Below are 16,786 nucleotides of genomic sequence, written 5' to 3'. Positions count from 1 at the left end.
CCCCCCGGCCCACACCTTCACCAGATTTCAGGGCTGGGGAGTCGTGGACGCCGAGTACAGATTGCTAGTGTGGGGGTCATCACACCCTCTGGCCCCCGGTACCCCTGGAACCCTGGGTAGGTCGTCATCAGCCCAGAAGTGGCCCTGGGGCCCGGGTCTGGGGAGTCCCTGCTCCACCTGGGGGCGGGGGGGCGCCGAGGGCTCTGCCAGGCGGGGCCAGTGAAGGCGCAAGAGGGCAGCAAAGACCAGGAGAAACTTTATTACGGCTGAAGCCCCCGCAGACCCCGAGGACATGGGCACTGGGGTGGCAGCAAGGAGCAGGAGGGTGGGCTGTGGGGGCTGCCAGGCGGAAGGGAATCCGAGTGCAGCGGGGGTCTGGCCCCCCAGGACTGGGGCTGCCGTGCGGCCCTCCCCCACCCCGGTCAGATCCGTCCCCCAGCAGTGCCAGGCCTGGCCGCTCCGCTCCAGCCCCCCCACCCGCCTGATTCGTCCCCCAGCCCTGGGGGCCCAGACGCTGGCCGGAGCCAGCAGGATCACGGGACACTATGGGGGGCCTGGGAGGGGACCAGAGGCCCCCGGGGAGGTTAGGGGACCCGAGGTGCTGGAGACGGGACCCCGCGGATGCTGCCCCCTCTCGGGGCCTTCATGGCGCAGAGCCGGGGCCGGCCTCCGGGGTGTGGGTGCCGAGGCCTCGCGGGGGGCAGCTCCCTGTGGCTGTAGTACTCCACCACCTGCCTGGGCACCTCCGCCAGCACACACTTGGCCAGCGCTGCGGGGGACGCCTGGGCAGGGACGACAGGCAGGGACCGTGGGTGCCACCTGGGACGTTCAGAGCCCCCTTCCGCCAGGCCACAGCCCCAGCCGCCCTCGCCCTGCAGAGCCAGACCCTTGGCACCGTGGTCGCCCCAGTGTGGTGGGGCCAGTCTAGGGGACCCCACTCCGCGTCGGCCTGGGCCAGGCGAGCTCTCCAAGGGATGTGGACACAGAGGGGGACAGCAGCACCCGCCTGGGTGACCTGCCCTCCTGAGGGTGGCCTGTGCTCAGGGACCCCACCTCCCCCCGGGTAGGAGCCTCCTGCTCCCCGGCAGAGACGGAGAGAGGGCAGGAGGCATGTGGGGCTGCCCTGCACAGCCCGGCCACTGCCCACCGATGTGAACCTCTCGCTGTGGGACGTGTGGACGTGTGTCCCTGTGACGTGTGTCTCATCCCAGGACTCCAAGTGTGTCCCTGTGATGTGTGTCTCATTGTAGACCGTGTGTGTCCATGTGACATGTGTGTCTCATTGTAGGACCACGTGTGTCCCTGTGTGACATGTGAGTCTTGCTGTAGGACTCCGTGTGTGTCCGTGTGACATGCATATCTCACTATAGGAGGCCATATGTGTCCCGGTGACATGTGTGTCTCATTGTACAACCACGTGTGTGTCCATGTGACATGCGGGGCTCCCTGTAGGACTGTTTGTGTGTCCGTGTGACGCGGGAATCCCGCTGGACCCGGGTGGGACGTGCCCGTGCTCCCCACGGCCACCGGCCGCACTCACGTGCTTCAGCTCCCGGAAGGGCACGAACTGCACGATGTCCCGGAGCGCGGGCTCCCCCCGCGGGGAGCGCAGGACGCCGTCGTCCCCGTCGAGGATCTGCATGTCGGTGAAGTCGGCGTTGCCCACGCCCACGATGATGATGGACATGGGCAGGTGGGAGGCGCGCACGATGGCCTCCCGCGTGTCTGCCATGTCGGTGACGACCCCGTCCGTCAGGATCAGCAGGATGTAGTATTGCTGGGGGCCAGGGAGGGGCGGGCTCGGCTGGCTTCCGCGGCCCCCGGGCCTCCCCTGCAGCCCACACACCTGACAGGCCCAGGACGGCCTGGAGCTGCGTGTGGAGTGCAGCAAAACGCAACCGCGCTCAGCCGCGAGCCCGCACCGTGCCGGGCGGGCGACCCGTCCTCCCCACGCAGCCCTGCGCCCAGCTGCAGCCCACACTTCACACAGGGTTCCTGAACCAGGATTTGCACCCAGGCCTGGGGCCAGAGGAGGAGAGACGTGCAGGCCTTGGGTGGGGAGGGTCCCTCAAAGGACCCGGAGCCCCCAGGCCGGCTCCCAGGTCTGGGGGTGCCAACCTGTCGCTCCTACGAGCAAAATGGCTGCGACTTGCTTCAAATAAAAGTTAATTTCCGTTGTTTGAAAAAAACACTATGCAATAATTTTGTTAAAAATCTGGACAACAGAAAACCTAAAGGAAAAGGAGGAATTACCCTGGAGCTCCAGCCCCTGAGGGTGGTCCAGGGGACAGACAGGGACAGTCCACCAGGCCTTGACGGGCCCTCAGGACCAGCACAGATGTCACTTTCCCCGAGAGGCTTTGCCACCCTGCGTCTCCCGAGCCCCAGACCTGCCCACCAGGGCAGTGCCCAGCCAGCTCACAGCCGGCGTGACAGCCCCGCTCAGAAGCCTCCACACCCCCCAGCCCAGACTGGCCCGGCGCCTGGGCCCGGCCTCAGCGCCCTGCACTTTGCCAACTGCTCGGAGCCTTGAGGGCTTTGTCACCCACCTGCGCGGGGTCCTTATTTCAACCCAGTTCTCACTATTAAAAACATCATGCCACGAACAAGACCACTGTGTGTGTGGTAATTGCATATCCAAGACCAGGAATTATTGCTGGTGTTTAGGCGGCTGTGTTTTAAAAAGAGCCTTTGGCCGGGCGTGGTGGCTCACGCCTGTAATCCTAGCACTCTGGGAGGCCGAGGCGGGAGGATCGCTCAAGGTCAGGAGTTCGAGACCAGCCTAAGCAAGAGCGAGACCCTGTCTCCACTAAAAATAGAAAGAAATTATATGGACAGCTAAAAATATATATAGAAAAAATTAGCCGGGCCTGGTGGCGCATGCCTGTAGTCCCAGCTACTCGGGAGGCTGAGGCAGGAGGATCACTTGAGCCCAGGAGTCTGAGGTTGCTGTGAGCTAGGCTGACACCACGGCACTCACTCTAGCCGGGGCAACAGAGCGAGACTCTGTCTCAAAAAAAAAAAAAAAAAAGCCCTTATCTTTATTAGTGGTTCATACTAATATCTACAGATGAAATTGTGTCTGAGACTTGCTTCAAAATAATGTAAGAACACGACATCTGAGGGCAGATGCCAGAAATAATATTGCTACAAAAATTATTGTGACAGTGAAACTGGAACATGTTCTATACCTTAGATAAAAGTATCTCAATTAAATTTCCTGAAAGCGACACTTGTGCTGTGGTTACATAAGAGAATATTCATGACTTTAGGACGTGCACACCGAAGTATTAAGGGGCAGAGGGACAAGATGTTGCAACTTGCTATCAGACGGTTCACAAAAAGTTAAATATGTACGTGTGAGCGTGTGGTGTCAAGTTTAAAAAAAGCACCATAAGCTTTGCACAGTACTATTTGTATAAATTAAAAATACACGCACACAAATGTGGGGTTCCATTTGGGGTGCTGATGTCACTAGGCAGGGGCAGTGTTTGCTCCACAGCGTGGATGGGCTTGACGCCTCTGAATTGTACACTTTTCAATGGTTATGACGGTAAATATTAAACTATGTGTACTTTATCACAATAAAAAATAGTTGAACCAAATCTGAAAAATGAGACATACAAACAGCTTCGCAGACACAAAGCAGAAACGGGGAGATGTGAGCAGGGCTGGCCCTGGGTGACGCCACCCCAGGTCTCTTTGCACTATTCTTGCAACTTTTCTGTAAGTTTGAAATTACTTCAAAGTAGAAAGAATAAAACTTTTAAAATTCAGGAAGGTGAGGATTGATGGGCCAGACAGTGACTCTATGCGATTCATTTTGCTATTTCTTAACTTTTGAGGTTTGGAACTCTCCATGATAAAATATTTTAAAAGAAGAAAAAAATAGGCATAGAGTTTTTTTTTTTTTTTTTTTTTTTTAGAGTCAGGGTCTCGCAGTGGCACAAGCACAGCTCCCTGTGGCCGGGAGGGCTCAACTCCCACCCCAGCCTCCCGAGTAGCTGGGACGAAGGTGTGAGCCACCACGCCCCGTGACAGAAATCGCTGGAAGAGAGGAGCACGAAAGAACACCTTTGGTGAGCAGGAGGCAAACGGGCCCAGCCTGCGACGTCCGTCCTTCCCGGCTGCACCGTCAGGCTGTCTTGGTGCCCAGGGGTGAGTCTGGCCCCGGCTCCCTGCCCCGTCCCAGACACAGTCCAGCCTGGCGGCGGGGGGTCTCCAGCCTGCTCTCAGGGCCTGACTTTTGGGGGCTCCGTGCTCAGGAGGCTGGGAGTAAAATGCGGGGGCACCCTCCACACAGGGTTGCTGGGCGCACATGGCCAGAGCCCAGACAGGGCCAGGGTGGCGGGGACAGAGCACCCTGAGGACCAGTCCAAATCCGGACAAGGACGTGGACGGCCAGACCCAGGGTGGGTCAGGGCGGGACGGGGTGACTGAGAAGCGCCCGGGACAACAGCCCTTCCCCGCAGGGCAGCGTGGAGAGTTTGGGCAGCAGCAGGCCGCGGCAGCTGCTCCCGCACGGTTCAGAGACAAAGGCGGCAACAGTGCGCAAACACGCAGAGCAGCGGCCGGAAAAATGTCACTGGCGGTGAGTCCAAGGGAAGGGTGACCAGAGGTCACTGCGCTATTCTTACTACACTTGTAAATTTGCTGCTTTTCAAAATAGAAAGTTAGACGAAATCAACAGGCCTATGGTGGCCCCGGCAGCACGACAGGGCTGCAAAGCGTGGCGGCACCTGACACTGCAAAGCACGGTAGCTGTGCCACGTGGTAACACATGCAAACAAAGTATCAGTATATGGACAACGAAACAATAACCAGCCGTGTGGCCACCTGTGCAGTGGCACAGACGGGACAGGAGAGGGGGAGGCTTGCGGGAGTCGGCCCACGTAATCAAGCCTGTGCCCCCAGATTCCTGCAGCTTTGAGGGGGCTGCTGCTGGCTGCCTGGATCCCCCACTCCAGTGCTCTGTCCTGCCTAGGGCTGGTCCCCCAGATCACTGCTGCCTCCCTGACCTTCGACCCCACGGCACTGACCCTATGCCACAGTGGGCATCCGTGTCCAACACACACGGTCCCCACCATGCACACGACCAGCCCCGGGCCACAGCACGTGTCCCTGTCCAACACACGGTCCCCACCGTGCACACGGCCAGCCCCGGGCCACAGCACGCATCCCTGTCCAACACACACAGTCCCCACAGTGCACACGGCCAGCCCCGGGCCACAGCACGCATCCCTGTCCAACACACGGTCCCCACCGTGCACACGGCCAGCCCCGGGCCACAGCACGTGTCCCTGTCCAACACACGGTCCCCACCGTGCACACGGCCAGCCCCGGGCCACAGCACGTGTCCCTGTCCAACACACAGTCCCCACCGTGCACACGGCCAGCCCCGGGCCACAGCACGTGTCCCTGTCCAACACACGGTCCCCACCGTGCACACGGCCAGCCCCGGGCCACAGCACGTGTCCCTGTCCAACACACGGTCCCCACCGTGCACACGGCAAGCCCCAGGCCACAGCACGCGTCCCTGCCCAACACGCACGGTCCCCACCGCCCTGCCCCGGGCACCTACCGAGGCTTCCCCCGTGCGCTCCTCGGCTGCTGCCATGCGCGCCACCTTGGAGATGATGGGTGCCACGTTGGTGGGGCCGTAGAGCTGGACCCTGGGCAGGCAGTTCTGGTAGGCCTGCACCACACCCTGGATTCCTGCGGGGACACAGGGTGAGCCTGGCCCTGAGCGCCCCACCCCAGGCCCGCCTCCAGCTCCTACCTTCGCACTCATCGTCCTCAGGGTTGAAATTGATAGCGAAGTCGTGGGACACCTGGGTGGGGACAAGAGTGGCCAGTCAGCACGGGGTCCCATCCCCCCAGGACTCCCATGCCCCCCACCACTGGGAGAGGCAGGTTTGGAGGTTCTGAAGGCCCCAGAGGGAAAAGCCCACGCAGGAGGGAAGCCGACGGGGGCGGGGGGGGAGGGTAGAGCCACCGGACAGAGGGGGAAACAGACTAGTGCGGGGCATTGCTTTAGCCCCTGGATCCAGCCAGACCTGAAGCCTCTAAATTACATTAGCCAATAAATCCCACAACATTTTTGCTAAGCCAATTGAATTGTTATCTGCAACCAGAAGATTCCAAACTAATGTTCTTCCTTTCTCCTGACGGAACACGGGGCTTGTCTCCAGCCCCCCAAAACTGACAAGTCCTAAGAGGTCAAAAGTCAGCCTCTCTGGCTGCTGGGCAGGTCTCTGCTTCCCACCCCGGCCCATAGTAGCCGGTTCCCAGCAGGAAATGGCAGTAACCGGGGGTCCCAGGGACCCAGGCTACCCTCTGCCCGGGAGGGGCACGAGAAGGGACACGGCTCCAGGGGTCCCACAGAGGCGGTGGGGGCCCCAGCCCCTGGGCTTTCCTACCTCATACTTGGGAGGGATCCGGGCTCCAAACCCCAAAGCAGAAAATCTCTTGTCGCTGGAAGAGAGGCAGCTCTGGTCACGCGGGGAACCCTGCCTCCCGGGGTGGAGTGGGGGCCGCCTCAGGGGAAACACAGACCAGAGCCCAGGAGACCTGGGCCCTGCTGGCCCAAGACTGGTACCGCTGCCAGGCCACATGGGGGAAACTGAGGCACGGTGCAGGAAAAGAAACCGGCCCAGGCACACAGGACGAGGAGGAGCTGGCTTGGGACGGCTCAAGCCACTCCGTGAGTCTTCCCTGCCCGATGCCCGGCCCCTGCATCTGCACAGGCCGTCTGTCCCCTGCGGCCACCTCCCCCGCCCAGGCCCAGCCATCTCAGGGGGCTCTGTGGCCCTGGGAGGGGCAGGTCTCCTGCTCTCAGGCCTCACCCACCCCGACCGGAGGACGCACGGGAGGGAGCTTGGGGCATCCGCTCCCACGCCCCGGGCCAGGGCTCTGGGTGGCCGGCACGAGCTCAGAGTCCAGCCCCCTGGGTTCGCACCAGGGCACTCCCCAGCCAGCACCCCTGGGTGAGCTCCTGCCGTCTGCACTGTGGCTCCAGCGTCTGCTGGGGCCGCTACGAAGGCGTCTCTGCCCCTCCTCGGGCAGGTTGTGCTGACGGGTGGGCGGTCATGGTGCCCCCTTGTGGGGCCACCTGCCCTGCCCTGCCCTGCGGCCCGGCGGGAGGGGGGCTGGGGCGGGGCCGCACCTGTCGTAGTCCTGGCAGATCTCGCCCACGGACACCAGCGCCTGCAGGTACTCGTTGGGCTGGTAGGGGTTGATGTAGTGCAGGGAGCAGCTGTTGCGGGGGTCCCCGTTGGAGGCTGTGAAGTCGATTGCCACCTGCCGGAGGCCCAGCGGCCGTGAGCCGGGCCGGGCCGGGCACCGGCACCTCCTCCATTTGACAGACGAGAGGAACTTGAGCCCAGCGCGGCTGGGACGGGGGCCTCGTGCGTTGTGGGGCTGCGGCTGCCACCCAAAGCCACTGCTCGCTGGGACCGTCCCACCCGCTGCACAGGGTGAGGAGGGGTCTCCCCAGGCCCCGCCAACCCCTCAGCTCCCTGGACCCCCAAAGGATGCCCCCCCAGACCCCTGAGCTGGGGTCCCCATGGCAGGTGTCGCGGCTCCGACACAGGCGCTGGGGGTGCCCACCTGTTCTGGACTTGCCACCCCCTCCCGGGCCCCCTGCTGCTTCCCGCAGAGCCACTTTGGGGTCACCCAGAGAAGCAACCGCAGCGGGACGTGCAGGTGGCTCTGCCTGGTGCCACCACGGGGTGGCCGCTGCAGCCTGCGGTTGTCTGTCCCTCGCAGCCACGTGCTGACCTCCCCTCCCCTTTGTCATGTGTTTCCTGTCACTGTGCTTTTGCAGAAGGTGGGCCCTGACAGTCCCCAGGTGGCCCTGGCTGGCTCCGACTCCCGCAGGGAAGGAAAGGCCCAGACGTGGGAGGAACCTGCCCGTTTGCCCCACGCCTGCCCGGGTGCCCCTCCCACTCCCGGGGGCCACTCAGAAGCAGGGGGAGCTCTGGGCATGTGACCCGGGCACAGCGGGGGCTGCGGGACTCACGGTGCAGTGGATCTGGCAGCCGCCCATGATGTAGTCCAGGAAGGAGTAGACCCTGTGGAGCTTCCAGGCAGCGGCGTCGGCAGGGCTCACCCAGCCCCCCGGGAAACGGAGGAGCCCACTGGGATCTGAGAGACCGGCCCCCAACCCCCTCCCCAGCACCCCGGGGACCCCCGCCTCTGCCAGCCAGGCACCCCCCCGCCCTCTGGGCCGGCAACAAACCAGGGAGGGGCTCGCCCTGCCCCGCACCCACACCTGGCAGGGCCTCACCTTCAGGTCTGCCAGGACGACCACCCCGGAGTTCTTGTAATTGCGTTTCTTCTGCTTGTACTTGGCGTTCACGCACTCCCACTGGGCCTGGCACAGACGGGAGGGGGCCCCACCCCGGATTGGCAGCACCCGCACCATCCCCGGTGACCTGACCCCACAGGCCAGTCCCTAGCGTGAGCGCAGGGGCCCCACCACGAGGGGGACGGGCATGGGAGCAGCCGTGTCGGGTGTGGTCAGCAGGGGTCCAGGTTAGACCCGCAGGCAGAGTGGCCCTGCCCGGAGACACCAGGCCCGGGGGGGCAGGAAGGAGATCCCAGGGAGCCCCACCGCACCCCCGACCGCCGCTGCCGGCTGGGCGGACCCCGGGAGGGCTCCCTCCTGCCCCCCAAACGCAGACTCGCAAACACCACCCAGCCCCCGCCCTGAGCCGTCCTAAAATCCACCACCCGGTTTCCCCAGCTGTGGCCACTCAGTGGGTGTCGTCACGTCACCGTCACACGGCGGAACCTCGTTCTCCAGCCGCAGCGGAGGGGCTGACAGGTGGGGCCCGCCCGGCCGGGGCCCCCGCTCACCTGGTGCTCGGCGAAGGCCGCCTGCATCTCCAGGAAGGTGGTGGCGAACTCCCCGATGAAGTCGTGCTTCCCGCGGGAGTCGTAATCCCACACCAGGCCCTGGGGAGCCCGAGGCCCTCAGCCGCCTGCCCCCGGGGGCCCCGACCCCCCTCCCAGCCTGGGCGGCTCCACCCCGGCCACCCCAGGCCCTGCGGTCCCCACGCCAACGCCGAGGGCCACACGGGTGTGCAGTGACCGGTGGCCCCGGCTCCCCGTCCGGCCCCCACCTTCAGAGGCCGCGTCTCCTCGCAGCAGCACAGCGAGCTCAGGGACACCTTGAAGGGCTCCCACACTGGGCTGAGGTTGTTCTTCACGACCTGGCGGGGGGGAGGGCCTGGCTCGGGGAGACCCGGGGTGGGGGGCACAGCCGGCCCCTCGCTGCACCCTACCGTGCCGGGGCGGGGACCGGGAGGTCACCCGCGAACCCCTTCCTTCGGGAGCGACCTTCACAACTTCTGCCGCAGCCCCAGGCCCCCCGGATTCCTTTCTCCTTACAGAGACTCTTTTTTTAAAACTCAAATTAATCTATCTCAAAAGGAAACACTCTCCCTGCTGTCACTGAAATCCCATTTCACCTGCAGGAAGTGGAAGGTGTCCCTAAAAATAATCACACTGACAGCAAACAAGCTCGTGGGATGCCAGCTACGGGAGGCATCGGGTGTGGGGAACACAGCCCCCCACGGCCGTGGGCCGGGCTCCTCGGGTGACGCCTCTGTGACCCCTGGGACAGCAGCAGGCTCGGCTGGGCCCCTCACCTCCGTCCGGTACACGAGCTGCTCGCTCAGATCCTCGTTGACTCGGAACAGCTCCAGGAAGGGGTCCGACTTGCTGAAGAGGTCCTGCAGTGGCAGAGGGGTCCACATCGGGCTTCCGGGGGGCACTAGGCATAGCCCGGGCCTCACTTCCCCCCGCAGAGCCTCCCCAGGCATAACGTGAGGCAGAAAGGCCCCCTGGAGCATGTCCCCCACGCCCGCCCCTCCCCAGGCTGCCATCTGGGCTCCGACATCTGCCGGCGGCCAGAGACACCCGGCGGGCCCGTGCGAGGAGCCGGCAGAACCACACTCAGTTCCAATCTGGTGACCTCGGGGCTCCCAGGCCCGTCTCCCCGTCTCTGAACGGGGTCTTGAGTGGCCAGGGGGAGCTTCCAGGGTCACGAGACTCCAGGCAGGACCCTGCTTCCCCGCCCGGTGCCGGCGGGTGGAGACGGCGGCTGTGCCCACGACAGGGCAGGCCGGGGACCCCACAGCGCCCCACACGCCCCATGCACGTGACACCGTGTCCTCGGCACGTCCTCCTGACGCCGCCTCACAGGTGCTGCCGCTGGTGCCAGGTTGACCCAGCCCCGCAGGGGCCGCTGACCTGCCGGGGGTGCCCCACGCCCTCACCTTGTCATCCAGCTTCCTGGCCCGGAAGGAGAGCTCCACGTAGCCGTTGTTCCCGGAGATGTCCTCTGCTGTCACCTGGGAGGGGGCCAGGCCAGGGCTCCCAGCTTGGCCAGGCGGTGGCCTGACCCCGCCGTGGGGGACCCGTGACCCACCCGGCCGCTGTGCAGCTCACAGCCCCTCCCCCCAGCGAGGGCGGGGGCCGCGGGGGCCTCACCGTGATGGTGGACTTGCCAGCCTTCCTGCCAAACTTCAGCAGCAGCGGGCGGGTCATTTTCTTCTGGGCCACGATCTGGAAGTCGGAGGGGAAGGCAGGGAACAGCTCCTGCCTCCGGGGACACCGGCCCCCTCAGCCTGTCCTCTGCGTCCCCAGCCCCACCCCTCAGGGCCCACGGGCGCCCATCACCCCCGGGAGGCAGACGTTACCCCCACTGGCCGGGAGCTCGCAGGTGCAGCCGCCCTGACCGCCCCCACAGCCCACCGAGGACCAGGAGGTGGGGGGAGGCCGGGTCGGTGGTCCCGGGACCCCCCCGGACCCTCAGGCCCAGCACGTCCACGGCACTGACGCGGCCCCTGGTCTCGTCTCCCAGCCCGGGCCTCCCTCCTCACGGCCCCGTGTGCCTCCCTCGTCCGCCACGAGCCCTGATGGGTGGGTGTGTGACCCAGGCTGCTCAGCGGGGAGCAGGGCTGGGCTGGGGGCCCCACATCCTCGTCTGTAAATGGGGGTGACGCTGACGGAGTCCATGGACAGGCTGTCCCCACGCAGGAGTGCCCTCAGCGAGCGCCACGTGGTGGCCATGGTGACAGCCCACCCTGTGGCCAGCCCTCGCCTGCCACTGTCCGGTGGACACAGGGGCGTCCCGGTAAGGGGGCTGAACAGAGACCAGACAGAGGCTGCTCCCACCACCCGCCCGGGGGCCTGCCTGGCTGACAGCTTCTGAGCCTGCTGGAATGTTCCGTGCAGAAGGAAAACAGATCCCAGGCAGGGGAGCGGGAAGGTCAAAATAGGCTGAGGGGGTGGGGAGGCTCTCTTAAAGGTGCAAAGCGGGGAGCCTCAGGCCAGCCCCCCAAGATTACCCCATTCAAAGGCTTCACTCCTGGACTCCTGAGAGAGGGCCTGCCTCGGCCCTGGGCCTCTCCTGATGCCCTGCTGTGTCCCCGGGGCAGGTGCAGACGCCCACGGCTGGTGACAAGACGGGGGCTGAGCCTACCCTGGCTCCCTCCCCACCCACCGGCCCCTCCTGGTGGCAAAGCAGGTCCCTAGTGCAGAATGGCTCTGGGTGCGACGGGGGGCGCTGGTTTGCGGTGACAGTGAGTGTTTAATAAGCACTTCCGTGTGCCCAGCTCTGGGCCGAGTGCGCAGTTTGCTTGAATCAGATGAGGAAACAGGTTTGGGCAGAGGTCAGGGGTCTGTTCAAGGTCACCCCACAAGGATCTGAGGCCGGCAGCACCCCCATCACTGAGTGCGGTGCCTCTGCTGAGGCCACCAGGGGGGGCAGAGCAGGAAGCCACAGCGTCTGCACAGATGTGTGTTCACACGCGTGCACCTGTGGTGTCCGTGCATGTGTCCACATGTGCCCCACGCATGTATTCGTGCAGGTATGCACACATCTGTGTCCGGCCTAGACTATGACACACGTGTACATGGGCAGGGGTCCATGCATGTGTTCATACATGAGCATCCACGTGTGTGCCATCCTCTCGCATCTGTACAATGGGCAGGCGTGCCCGGCGGGAACCCCGCTCTGCGGCTTCCAGGAAGGGCTGTGCCCTCCCTAAACCTCAGTTTCCTTATCTGACAAACGGGGACAGCAGAAGGACCATGAGCCAGCACCAACCCGTGCAGGGAACAGGGTGAGTCAGACACGCTGGGCAGAAGAATCCCGCACCGATGAGAACGTGCTGTGTGATTCATGTACCTGAGATTCTAGAACCGACAAAACTAGCAGGAACTGGCTGGAGAGGGGTGGGGGGCCTGCAGGGGGAGGGAAATGTCCCGTGATCTGGGTGACAGTCAGGTGTGTGCGGCTGTCTGAACTTGCCCTTGAGGTCCGTGCATTGGATGGTACGTAACTCATACCTCAGTGAAGAAGGACCCCCCACAGCGAGCTGTGAGAATTAAATATGCGGCTCGTGGAGTGTCCGGCACAGAGCCTGGCACGTGGATCGGTGGCACAAAAGCTATTGTCCCACTGACACTGGAGGACCTGCCGTTGGGTCGCTGGGGTGGGGGAGCCGCTCTGTGGAGCTGCGGAAGGCTCCCGTCTGTCACCACAGCGAAAACAGCAAGTTGCAGAACAGAATGTAATTGTGGTTTTTTTAAGAGGAAAAACGATGCGCTCTCCTGCTCGTGTGAGAGCGTGTCTCTCCGGAAGGTGCCCAAGGACCAGGCAGAGGGCTGCACGGGGACAGGAGGGGGACGCTCCACGGCTTGGCCATTATGCCTTCTGAGGTTTGAAAGTATTACCCAGCTCAAAATTATATCTTAAAAAACCAATAAGGAATTTTTGCAGGGAAGGACTCTAGCTGGGCAGAGCTGGGTGCCGCCCTGTGGTGCCTGGCACCGTCTGAGCCCGTCGCCGTCCCAGCCCTGGGCGCCCGCCCCGCCCTCCGAGGGCCGGTGCCCACCTGCCCCAGGGTGCACTCTGTGCCTCCCAGGAAGTCGTCGTCCTGACAGCCCAGGCCGCCGGGCCCGTGCGTGTCGTACACCTCGAAGCGCAGCTTCTGCGCCTCCTCGAAGTAGTAGTCCAGCGTGAAGACTTTGGAGAAGACGGGGTGCAGGCTGCTCCGCACCACCTCGGTTCTGTCCACCTGCAAGCAGCACCCGTGAGCCACCAGGGCAGCGACCCCACCCTGGCCCTGCCCGAGGGTGAGCCTGGGGCTCCAGCCCTGGCTCCCTCTCCCCCTCGTCCACTCAGCGACTCAGGACGCATCTCGGGGAAACACCACGGGAGACCCCTCCCAGCCTGTCCCCCGTCCACCCCTGGGGGTCACTCCCACAGACCCTGGACGCCCCCCAGCCAGCCGTGGGCTTCAGCTTCTCTGCATCTTCTCAGCTCACAACCCCCACCTCACAGATGGGGAAACTGAGGCTCAGAGAGGGGAGGGTCCTGCCCAGGGACACTCCAAGTCAGGGATGGAGGCAGATTCCAACCCTGGGCAACCCCAGCGTGGCGCTCTTCCCTGCACCCAGCAGAGCAGGGAGGGGACGTGGCTGCAGATGCTGCCCTGGCTGGGGACACATGGCTGCACCAGCCTCTCCCGCAAACTGAGCGCCCCCTCCGACTGCCCCCCAAAACACAAGTAAGGCCTGTAGGCTTCCACGCCCCCCCCCAGGACCACACAAACTCCTGCAATGCTCAGCTCACCCCAAAGCCGTTGAGGGTTTGGGGCTCAGGGGCTGGGACGGTGGGGCCCCGCAGCCCCAAGGCCCGACAATGGGGCAGGTCGATGACCTGAGGGGTCTCTCAGCCCCGGAGGCTGATGGTCCAGAGATGACAGGAGATGCCACCAGGTCAGAGCAGCGGAGCTGGTCCCGGGAAGCAGGCGCGCCTTGGGCGCAGAGACCCGGCGACGTGCCCCCACTTCCCTCCCCCGGGTTCGAGTCCCGGCTCCTCCGACCCGGCGACGGTTTCAACGCCCCCCTTCCGCCGCCCGCTCGTCGCCACCGCGGCCCGGGGCGCCCCGCGTTTCTGGCTCTTTCGAGGCGAAGCCGCGCGTTGCCAGCGAGATGATGGAGAAGCGCTTTGCGCCGCGCAGAGCCGGCGGCGGGGGCCGGGGGCGTCCAGGGAGAACTCGCGTCCGGGGCCCCGGACGCCTGCGCCGCGGTCACCCCGGGGTCGCTCGGGACCCGCGCCAGAGTCTGGATTCTGGCGGCACCGACGAGCCCTCCAGCCCGGCAATCCCGGATCGCGGAGGTCAAGTTTCGGCCTCCCCCGCCCGCGCTCCCCCGCCTCGTGGGTGAGGACCTGGCCCAGGCGAGGCGCTCCGTGGTCCCCGCGGGCCGATGGAGGGGGCCCCGTGACCCCGGCCGGCCCCTGCGCCTCCACTCGGCTGCACGCCTGAGCCCCCATCCTCTTCTGCGCCCCATGGTCAAGGCCCCCGCAGGCCCCTCCCCCGGGGCGCTCCAGTCTGGCCCCCGGGCCCCACCTGCGGCCGTGGGCCGCACGCCCCTCCGGGCACCCCTCTCCACCCGGACCCCTCTCGGCCGCTGCCCCCTCCCACAGCTCCCCGACACCTCTCTGTCCACCTGGTGGCCCCACCCTGGCCCTGGGCTCTGCCCCGGCCCTCAGACGCCGCTTCCTGGCGCCCCGCCAGGCCCTGCGCGCCCCCCTCGGTCTCCGCATCTGCAGCCCCGGGGGCGCTCGGCACCCGCACCGGCCCCTCGCCCGCTCCTCGCGCCGCGCGCCCGCCGGCCCGGCCCTACCTGCACCCACTGGCTCTGACGCTGCTGCAGCAGCACCACGCTGGGGTCGGACTTGGTGAGCGGGTCGCGGTCCAGCAGGTGCCGGCAGCTGAGCCGCAGCTCCACCTTCGAGGCGCAGGGCGCGGGCACCACCCCCGGGGCCGCCGCCGCCCCGCGCCGCGAGCCCAGGCTCATGCTCCCGGCGCCGCGCTCGCTCGGGACCCGCCGGCGCTCGGAGGGGCCGCTGCCCGCGAGTCGGCGCCGCCGCGGCGCCCGGGAAATGGTGGCCGGGCCAGGCGTGGCCGCGTTCCCCGCTCGCCTGCCCGCCCGGCGCCGCACACGTGGCTCCCGCGGCCGCCACCGCGCGGGGACTGCGGGGGCGGGGCGCGGCCGGGCCTGCGGGGCAGGGAGGGGGCGGGCCGGGGGCGCGGCCGGGCAGGAGGGGCTGGGAGCAGGGCGCCCCTGCCCCGCGACCCCCGGTGCCCGGGCGGGGGTGGGCTCAAATTCCCAGGGAGCCCCGGGCTGCCAGATTTGGGGTCAGGGGTCGCGGCGCCCCCCCCGGATGTGCCTATCCGCGGCCCAGGGCCCACTCCGGGCCGCCCCCAGAGTTGGCGAGGGGGCCACGGACCGCAGCTTCACACCAAATCCCAGCCTCCCGCGATCCCTCGGATTCCGTGGCTCATTCTGTAACTATTCTCTCATTAGTTAATTTATCCACTAAACTAAAAAACACTTGTGCCCCCTAAAATGTTTGAAGTAAAACAAAGAGCCCCCCCGAAAACCTCCAAGCATTTAGTGGGCGCCTGTTGTGTGCCAAGCACCGCGCTGGGCCGGGCCGGGGGCAGGAGGACGGTCCCAGTCCAGGGGCAGGGACAGCCCCTCGCTGTCCCAGGGGTGTGGGCCTGAGTCTGACCCGGAGGGGCTCGGGGCCCGCAGGGGCGCTCGCTGTCCACACCTGTCCCCGAGGCTGATGGGAGCAGGACTCGCTCCGTGGGGGAGGGTCCCAGTCGCCCTCAGCATCATTCCCGGCCTTCCGCTCCGGTCCCGTACCCCCCCCCCCCACCACCACCTGGCGCTGGCACAGGAAGCAGCTCGGAAGAAGAGGTGTTGGCAGAGACACAAACCACTCCCAGCCCATTCTCTTTGCCAATTTCCACCTAAAAATAGGGCACAGACCTGGCCAAAAGCCACCGGGGGTGAGGGTAGGGGAGACACGTAAGAGTGAAGGGGCCCAGGGGAGCTGGTGCTCCGCCTAGGCAACCAGGACTCCAGAAGAAGATCCAGCGGTCAGAGAAGCTGCCGAAGACGGGACGAGGAAGCTCCGCAGCGGCGGACGGGCGGGAGGTAGCGCCCCCTCGCGGTCAGACGGCGGGACCGTCCCGGGCGCGACTGGAGGGCGAGGACCGCGCGCCCGGACCAGCGGCCGGGATGCGGGGAGGGGCGCGAAGCCCACCCAGCTCGCTCGCCCCCGGCCTCCCCTCCCAGGTCGGCTGGGTCGGGGCAGCTTCGGAAGCCGGAGGCCTCTCCTCCCTGTGGAGCCCGCTGAGGGCGGGGAAGTCGCGTCCTGGGGCCACCAGCCGCCTGGGCTGACAAGGGCGAGGGGTCCGGGGAGGCTACACTGGGCCAGCCCCGCGCCCCCGGGGCCCGTTCCCCAGACCGAGCCCAGCGCTGCGCCTCGACAGCGCCTGAAAACCTCCGCTTGGCAGCACCCGCCTTTGGCGCCGTCGGCTGTGCCAAGCGCTGAGCACGCACAACCACTCCAGTGAAATGTTCTGCGACATCCCAAGGCCACCCAGGGGCACAGCTGGCACCATGGCAGCTAACAGATGGCACGTCCAGCAAGGGGCGAGGCGAGGGCAGCCTCGGAGCTTGGGAGTTCGAGTCTGCAAAGCCCAGAGATTGTAACCAACCCACTGGGGTCTGGGCCTCGGCTTGCCCAGCGAGGCTCGTGGGCGGCCGGAGTGCGGCTGCAGGAGTGGACGGAGACCACAGAAGGGAAAGCCACGTGCCGGTCTGCCACCCTGACCCGCCCCAGCTCCCGCCATCCAGCCCACGACAGCCCCCGGCCCAGGCTGGCCTTCCGAGGCCTTGCCCACCCCGT

At 65.6% G+C, this 16,786-nt stretch overlaps 1 protein-coding gene across 1 annotated transcript; it reads right to left on the bottom strand.

Annotated features, from left to right (window-relative positions):
* Positions 1–563: 563 nt before the first annotated feature.
* CPNE7 (copine 7) lies at positions 564–14,880 on the bottom strand. The gene is given in 16 exon segments (XM_045533850.1): positions 564–700; positions 702–782; positions 1,541–1,777; positions 5,582–5,715; positions 5,780–5,831; positions 6,420–6,474; positions 7,166–7,299; positions 8,021–8,080; positions 8,288–8,374; positions 8,860–8,958; positions 9,126–9,215; positions 9,654–9,737; positions 10,284–10,358; positions 10,498–10,572; positions 12,909–13,091; positions 14,707–14,880. Coding segments are annotated over 16 exon segments (1,677 nt in total). The 3' UTR covers positions 564–643.
* Between the last annotated feature and the right edge of the window lie 1,906 nt (positions 14,881–16,786).

Source organism: Lemur catta, chromosome 20 (assembly GCF_020740605.2).
Source record: "Lemur catta isolate mLemCat1 chromosome 20, mLemCat1.pri, whole genome shotgun sequence".
NCBI classification, from domain to species: Eukaryota; Metazoa; Chordata; class Mammalia; order Primates; family Lemuridae; genus Lemur; species Lemur catta.
This window is presented reverse-complemented; position numbering and strand designations above follow the sequence as displayed.